The sequence below is a fragment of the Pyrus communis genome, chromosome 6 (genome assembly GCF_963583255.1).
Source record: "Pyrus communis chromosome 6, drPyrComm1.1, whole genome shotgun sequence".
In the NCBI taxonomy this organism is placed as follows: domain Eukaryota; kingdom Viridiplantae; phylum Streptophyta; class Magnoliopsida; order Rosales; family Rosaceae; genus Pyrus; species Pyrus communis.
In genome coordinates this window covers 21,670,012-21,678,801 of record NC_084808.1, presented here as the reverse complement: position 1 = coordinate 21,678,801, position 8,790 = coordinate 21,670,012, and the positions used below count along the sequence as shown (strand labels likewise).

The 8,790-nt window shown below is 34.8% G+C and overlaps 1 protein-coding gene across 1 annotated transcript; it reads left to right on the top strand.

Annotated features, from left to right (window-relative positions):
• Positions 1-5,243: 5,243 nt before the first annotated feature.
• Positions 5,244-7,327, top strand: LOC137738156 (1,4-dihydroxy-2-naphthoyl-CoA thioesterase 1-like). Its single transcript, XM_068477785.1, has 3 exons — positions 5,244-5,539; positions 5,670-5,861; positions 6,171-7,327. Exons 1-3 carry the CDS (start codon positions 5,378-5,380, stop codon positions 6,321-6,323), a joined length of 507 nt encoding a protein of 168 aa, XP_068333886.1. The 5' UTR covers positions 5,244-5,377; the 3' UTR covers positions 6,324-7,327.
• The last annotated feature ends 1,463 nt before the right edge of the window (positions 7,328-8,790 follow it).

Below are 8,790 nucleotides of genomic sequence, written 5' to 3'. Positions count from 1 at the left end.
TATGTATTCTTTCGTTGATTTGAGACTCGAATTCATTCATTGTGCCGACGACTTCATCAACTAAACTTACTTCATCATTGAAGACCTGATGCACCATTTAGTTGAGTATTTACACACTCAAGAAAGGTGTTACAGTCCTATTAGATTAGGAACGTGATTGTGTAAATCCTAACATATCTAGGATATCCTTATGGGATTTTACCATATCTCTTAGACTAAATATTATCATATTAGAGTTGTAATCCTATTAGGGTAAGGAATTAACATTCCCTGCTACAATAAATAAAGACATAATGGGGTAAGATACTGCACACCTAACAATTACACATCTCTCTCTTCTCTCTCTATGCTACACCCCTCTCTCTCTAGCCTCCATAATTGTTCAGTAAATTAGGCCTCCAACACGTTATCAACACGCTCTTGACGCTGCGCTAAAGAAAGTTTGATCTTCAATCAGGGGAGTATTACGTTTTAATCATTCTTTTTATGATTAATTTATTATTTTGAATTGATCTACATGCTATTGATTCAATATAATTTTTATGTGTTGAATGTGATACAATGCATTGGAGATGCAATTCCGGCTTTCTGAGAAGGATCTTATACAAATTCAAAGGTTTTTTGTAGTTTTCTGCCAATCAGGTACACTTAAAATAAAGGAAGATATTTGAAACGACCATGAAGCATGAAAACATTTCCTATGATGCATGAACCTCCTACATTTATATTTACCTTCCGATATATATATTGTATATGTTTCATATATTTGTCAATATACACACACACACGTTTCATGCATTACTTTTCAATATTATACACACACACACACGTACGTTTCATGCATTACTTTTCAATATTACACACACACACACACACACGTTTCATGCATTACTTTTCAATATTATACACATACACACGTACGTTTCATGCATTACTTTTCAATATTACACACACACACACGTTTCATGCATTACTCTTCAATATTATACACACACACACACATGTTTCATGCATTACTTTTCAATATTATACACACACACACACACGTATATATGTATATACACGTTTTATGCATTACTTTTCAATATATGTGCGTGTGTATATATATATACACACACATGTTTCATATATTTGCCAATCCTTTGGTAGAAACTACCAAGAAACTAACCATGGTAATTCCGGAAAACTCCTCCATAAGCAGCATGATCAGGATTTCTTTTAGACAAACCATCTATATTTCACATTTAAAGTTATACAATTAAACAAAAATTTGTAATAATAAAAGAAAATTATTGCACATATAAGTATTTAAGCAAAACTACGTGCTAATTAATCTACTGAAGAAAATAAAAATAAAAATATTGTGGCATTACTGTGGAATTTTGATGGCCGAAGAAAAAGAGCAGAGGTGGCGGAGGAAATACGGAGCCAAAATTGACCCGTACCCAAAAAATTGACCCAAAAAAAAATATTGTGGCCGGAATATTGTATATTATTTAAACAAGCCATCCAGTGGAGCAGCTAGGATTTTGGGTTAAGAGGGACCTCTCACAAATATTAAAAAAAAGTTAAATCAATAGTAGTTACAAAACTGTTAACCAAAACATCATAGTATATATATGAAAAGTAACCAAAATTCAAAATAACATAGCATTGATAATAGTACATATCTCCAATAATTAAAATAATTGTCTTCGACGAGTTTTCATATTTTGAAACCATTGCATAATATATGTATGTTAATTTTACAAACTAAAACAAATTAGGCAATAGTTAAGAGAAATTGCATGACATCAATTTAATCATAATTTATAAACAAAAAATTGTAAGAGAAATTTAGAGTAAAATACATACTTTGGGTTGTTGAACAATTAACTAAACTTGAACGTCTTTTCTTTGATGGAATGATGAAATAATGGAATTCTTTAATCTGCAAAAAAAATATTATTTGTTAAATTAATTTTCAATTGTAGATGACAACATATATGAATTAGCAAATTGCAAAAGAAAATTGAAAATGACAACTTTAGAGATTCGAAGTTACTTTGGAGATTTGAAGTTCATACCCTTGAGGATCATGTAAATTAAAGACTAATCAAAAAACAATGCACAAATATCAACCCTAATCCAGACTGGCAAACTGCAATCAGCTAGAAACTTGGAGAATAATAAAATACTAATTTTTAGTATTGGAAAAATGAGTAGAAGTGTTGGAAATTGGAATAGGTAGGCTTTAGGGTTAGACTAGATTACATAAATATCCTTAAAATATTTAAAGAGGGCCGGATCTTTTGTCTAGGAAGTTGGAATGGTTTAAGTGAAAAAGTCATGGAAAAATGATAAAAAAAAATAAGTAGTACTAATTTTTTTTTTTATAAACAAAAGCAGGGTGAGCCTAGGACTACTGTGGTCCTATGGTCCCTCCGCCCTTGAAGTCACTCATACCTCGCCCACCCTTCCCACTGTGGAATATTGTATAGGGTTATTATACAAAATGGTCCTTGAGATTTGCATGATTAATAGAGATGGTCCCTGAGATTGAAAATCAATAGAAATGATCCCTGAGATTGTCCACCATCTATGATTTTAAAAACTCTTTGGGCAATTTTCAAAGCTTCATAACTCAATCGATTCTTAACCAAATTCGACCTATAATATATCAAAATGAAGATACGAAAGTGTAGAACAAGATTATACATATTTGGAAGCCCATTGATTGCCGGAGATGGCCGGAAAATAGCCTGAAAGGTGACTTGTCCGAGGGAAAACTGGAAAACTCGTTGGAAACTGGGTAAATTTTAAACGTTCATAACTTCTTCAATACTCAACAAAATCAAGTGATTCAAAAACAAAAATCATACTTCTCGACGAGACAAAGAGAATGGTATCTTTGTTTACTGCTAATTCACCGTGGTTTGGCTGGAAAAATGCTCGAAAATGGTTAGCCACTTTCGAACCATTGTACGACCAAACCACGGCGAGTTAGCATTCGAAAAAGGTATCATTCTCTTCGTCTTGTCAAGAAGTTTTTTTTTTTTTTTTTTTTTTTTGAATCACTCGATTTGGTTGAGTATGGAAGAAGTTATGAACATTTACAGTTTACCCAGTTTCTAGTGAATTTTCCAGTTTTCCTACGGACCAAGCACTTTTCGGGCTATTTTCTGGCCATCTCCGGCAACCATTGGGCTTCCAAATAGGTCTACACTTTCCTATCTTCATTTTGATATATTATAGGTCGAATTTGGTTAAGAAACGATTGAGTTACAAAGCTTTGAAAATTGCCCAAAAAACGGAATGATCAAAATCATGAATGGTGGAAAATCTTAGGGACCATTTCTATTGATTTTCAATCTCAGAGACCATTTTTATTGATTATGCAAATCTCAGCGACCATTTTGTATAATAACCCTATTGTATATTTGTTGACCCTAAAAATTACAAAGCCTACGTAGCGCGCAGGTTGAATAACTAATAAGTTAACTACGTCCTTCGGTTAAATGCGGGGTGTGCCAACTGGTCAGCCGAGCTTGGCCGAGGAGTAAAATTTGTTGATGTTGTGTTTAGCGCATTGCTGACTTCTTTATCTTGCGACTGCGGCCGAAGAATGAACAAATCTCGGCCCTTGGATTCTCGAGCCTGAAGACAAGGCTGCTAGTTCTACGAAGTTCAATATTAAATTCGGCTCTCAAGGTGCCGAATGTAGTAACCTGGTAACACCTCACTTCGCCGAGAAGGCTAATGAGATGACCTCTGCCAATAAAGATTTGAAAATCCTTCTCGACCGAGACTTGGATAGATAAGCAGTCGGCCTCGACGCAGTGTTGTTTATCCAAACTAAAGGTGCTTTGGGAACGGCTAATTCTACGACAACAGTGCTATTTATCCAAACTGAAGATGTTCACCGGTTGCATTCACAGTGCTGTTTATCCAAACTGAAGATGTGTCGGCAGAAAAAAGAAAAAAAAATCTCAAGATGTTTGAGAGGTTTTGCGCAGGGCAGTTGTGTATTGAATTGGAAGTCCCTTCCATGTTGCATGACCTCTTGTATTTATAGTGAAGTCTCTGCTCACAACTTGATGGTATTTGTAGAATTCAATTGCAACTTAAACTCTTAGACGTGTTGTAGAATCCCAGCCAATCACAACCATCTTTTATCCCAATCTCAATTACCGCGCCATCAGGTGAAATCACAATGGGATAAAATGGCATATGCCATCTTTTATCCCATATTTCCACGTGCATGGGTTCATAAAATAAACAACATCTTTATTGGCTAATTATCTAGGCAAGTTACCCCGTGCTGGATGAGTAACCCAATTTCCTCCACCTTGTTGACCAACCAACAATGGTTATCAGATCATCTTTATCTAAGCCAGCTAACTTTGATCAAATTCCAATGATAATACGATCTCATCTTTATCTCCATTGTATTTGTATAAATGCATGGAAGATAGTCTGCCATACTCCTAACTTCATTCATGATAATCATGCCATCTATCCACGAGATTGCACTAGTATTAATTCACACGGCATCGTATCAGATCACCATGACTTTATCACCCAACTGTGCTCTAGATAATTCAATATATTATTAAGAGATAATTATTATGATAAAAATCACAACATTATTCCTTAACAATAACTAAAATTATCCTGACTCAGACACCTAATGGCTTAGAACTTCATTCACTCAATAGCCTCGATCGTTCGGGCCGATTGTGTAATTTTGGGTCCAAACAACATTATTTAAGCAAGTCACCCATACCCCACCTACCTCTCACATCCTCACCCATACCCCGCCTACCTCTCCCATCCTCATCAATGCGATGTACGATGAATATACACGATGAATTGATCCTTCAAATCCTCATAAAGAGAGATCCTCATCCTAGCTCACACTTTTGACATATTTTTTTGTAGAGTTGACTATGAATTATATTTTAACGATTAAACTGTCTATACTTTATATTATATCTATAAAAATCATTCAAATCTGAAACAAGGTGACTATTAGATTAAATTTTATGTTTCTTTGTAGAACCATATTCGTTAATTTTCTTCACTACAAACAAACATCAATGGTTTTGGATTTGACTAATTTTTTACAAAAATAATCTATGAATGATCTACTAAAATATAAACTATCTAGATCGTTTAAATAGATTACGTGGTGGAACTTACAAAATATCAAAATGCGTGTCAAAATTGTGTTCCTGAAACCTCATATGATATTTTGCCCTCAAGATGCACCAACAATTCAACAGGGTAGAAAAGTCCTACCATCCACTCAATAATCGAAGGGGAAATTTGAATTGCTTTGGTTGCATCGTCTAATAATAATATACAGACCAATCTCAGATTCATATTTGGTAGAGATATGGCTTCTCGGCCCCAATCTCAGCCACCGGCGCCGTCGCTATTGCCGCCCTCGACGACGTCGGTTCTGGATGCTCCACTAGGGGAACTCGGGTTCGAGGTTGAAGAGATAACCCCCAAAAAGGTCTCTGGTCACCTCCATGTCACCGAAAAGTGCGTCCAGGTCAGCATCATCTTCTTCTCTCTTCATATCATGAATCTTTTCCTGCTCAAATTTCTGAAAGATGTTAATTGCAGAAGCAAAACAAAACATATATGACTAACTACTTACCATTCTTTCCTGCTGAGACCAGCCGTTCAAGGTGCTACATGGGGGGATATCAGCACTCATCTCTGAGGCCCTGGCTAGCATGGGAGCTCACATGGCCTCTGGTTTCCAAAGGGTGGCCGGGATTCACCTCAGCATCAGCCATTTGAAGCCCGCCCAGCTCGGCGACCGTATCTTTGCTGAAGCCTCCCCGGTCTACGTCGGCAGAACCATTCAGGTAATCCTCTCAGGTCTTCATCATCAACTATATCATTTCCAATTAAAACACAACAGTTATAACATTATCGACAACGTTATCTGCGTAGGCTCAACGTATAAATTCTCCACTCATTCTTCCCAACATTCTATTTCCAGATGACTTCCTACTGAAATAGAATTCTACTAAAGAAATGTGAATGCCATTACCCAATTATCCACATTGGTTTTTCATCTTTCATCAGTTCATCATTTCCTTTCCTGTAACGAATATTGATCAACGGAATACATCATTCAAGGATTGTTTTCGGGTTTGGCTATTTTTGGGCAGGTTTGGGAGGTGAGACTATGGAAGATTGACCCTTCAAACTCAGACATCAAATCCATCGTATCATCATCAAGAGTTACTCTTTTAAGCAACATGCCTGTGCCAGAGCACGCGAAAGACGCTGGTGAAGCGCTCAGGAAGTATGCCAAATTATAACTTTGTTGTACCCTATTCATGTTCAACTCTTCTTGTTATTGAACTAACAGAGAAATTAAAGACTAGGGATGGGCTTTTACCAAAAAAAAAAAAAAAAAAAGATTAGGGATGGCAAAATACTCATGGATTTGGGTAACCGCAGTTACCCGCCAATTTAAAGTTCACGGTTACAGTTATGAGTATAACCGTTTATCCGTGAAATTTAAATTGGCGGTTATGGGTATTACCCGCAATTATAACGGGTATCCATCGGTTATGGATATTGCTCGCAGTTATAATAGGTATTCATTTACCCATTTAATTTAATATATGTAAAATTTATAATATTTTTAATGGTTATAATGCGTTTATGTATTTGCTGCTAAACTTTTCGTATACAAAAAGTTTGAAGCACAAGAAGCCAACAAGGAGAAAGATCGAGGAGCTGACTTGAAGCTTATGATCTATCTTGCGGTTAACAAAAAGTACTGGTATTAGTGTAGGAAATTGTTTGTTTTTAAAACCTTTAATTTGTAATCATATGGATTATAATTAAAGACTTGCTTTGGCATCGACATTTTGATTTAGCAGTATAATTCAAACAACTATGTCACACTCTAGATGAGATTGTCAAAGTAAAACCTAGCTTTGGCATCGACATAGTACAAGGAATGAGATACATTGTACCGATGAAAGCATTGGCCTCTCGTGCCAGGCTCGGCCGTCCAGCCTCCTCTGTCCTCATCACCGGGACATATTCTCCGTCCAACATAAACACTGCCATCATCAGAGTAATATGTATCGTCTCTACTGCCGCTCGAAAGCAGGCCTTGAATATGTTGCAGAAACAGAAGGGTGAAGATTGATTTCCCATCTTCTGCTTGGTTTTTTCTCTCTCTTGTTTTCTTAATAAGCAAGATTTTGTGTATGTCAGTGGCGGAGTCAAGATTTCGGGTTAAGAGGGGTCTCTCACAAATATTAAAAAAAAAATTAAACCAATAGTAGTTACAAAACTGTTAACCAAAACATCATAGTATATATATGAAAAGTAACCAAAATTCAAAATAACATAGCATTGATAATATTACATATCCCCAATAATTAAAATAATTGTCCTCGACGAGTTTTCATATTTTGAAACCATTGCATAGTATATGTATGTTAATTTTACAAACTAAAACAAATTAGGCAATAGTTAAGAGAAATTGCAAGACATCAATTTAATCATAATTTATAAACAAAAAATTGTAAGAGAAATTTAGAGTAAAATACATACTTTGGGTTGTTGACCAATTAACTAAACTTCAACGTCTTTTCTTTAATGGAATGATGGAATAATGGAGTTCTTTAATCTACAAAAAAAATATTATTTGTTAAATTAATTTACAATTGTAGATGACAACATATATCAATTAGCAAATTGCAAAAAAAAAAAAATTGAAAATGACAACTTTGGAGTTCGAAGTTCATACCCTTGAGGATCATGGAAATTAAAGACGGATCGAAAAGAGATACACAGATATCAACCCTATCCCAAACTGTCAGACCGCAAAACGGCTAGAAACTTGGAGAATAATAAAATACTAATTTTTAGTATTGAAAAAATGAGTAGAAGTGTTGGAAGTTGAAATAGGTAGGCTTTAGGGTTAAACTAGATTACATAAATATCCTTCAAATATTTAAAGAGGGCCGGATCTTTTGTCTAGGAAATTGGAATAGTTTAAGTGAAAAAATCATGAAAAAATGATAAAAATAATAAAAAAAATAAGTAGTACTAATTTTTTTTTATAAACAAAAGTAGGATGGGCCTAGGACTACTGTAGTCCTATAGTCCCTCTACCCCTGGTAGATGTTGTTGCAATAGTATGAAAATATCAATGGCTTTTCTTCCTACTCTCTCTTCTTTTTGCCCTCCAAAAAGATGCCTCTAACTGTTTTTAAAATAATGCCTACATAAAACTAAAGACATGTTTGGTACTTTATTTGAATTCAACTTTTTAAACTCAAAAATAATTTTCAAATTTTAGATCTTAAAAAACTTGTTTGATATGACTATTTTCAAAAACTAAACTCAAGACTAACTCAAAAATATAGTCTGTTATCTAAAAACATAAAAAATGAGTTTTTAAAGTTTTTAAACCAAAACTCATCCATTTCTTTTATCTCTGTGATCCCCTCTCACTCCAAATCTATCTCTCTCTTTTCTTGTTTCTCTCCTCTTTTTTTTTTTTTACCTTTTTCGTTTCTCCTCCAATCCGCTCTCTTCATTCTCTCAATTCTTTCTCTCACTCATCTTCCTCTCTATCTCTTTCGATCATCTCTCTTCTTTCTTTTTCATTCAATCATCTCTTACTTTCTTTCTTCCTCTCTCATCTTTCTCCCTCTCATATAACCCCCTCTTTTTAAATCTCTTTGTCTAGTTTAAGTCGTAAGATTTAAAATTTTTAAATCACAAACCAATCAAGTTTTTGAGTCTTAAAGAAAATTG

Bases quoted from the DNA above. Each gene is read 5' to 3' on its own strand.
- LOC137738156 (XM_068477785.1), top strand. From the start codon at position 5,378: ATGGCTTCTCGGCCCCAATCTCAGCCACCGGCGCCGTCGCTATTGCCG. The intron at 5,540-5,669 runs GTCAGCATCATC...TGCTGAGACCAG, and splicing joins TCACCGAAAAGTGCGTCCAG to CCGTTCAAGGTGCTACATGG. The intron at 5,862-6,170 runs GTAATCCTCTCA...ATTTTTGGGCAG, and splicing joins ACGTCGGCAGAACCATTCAG to GTTTGGGAGGTGAGACTATG.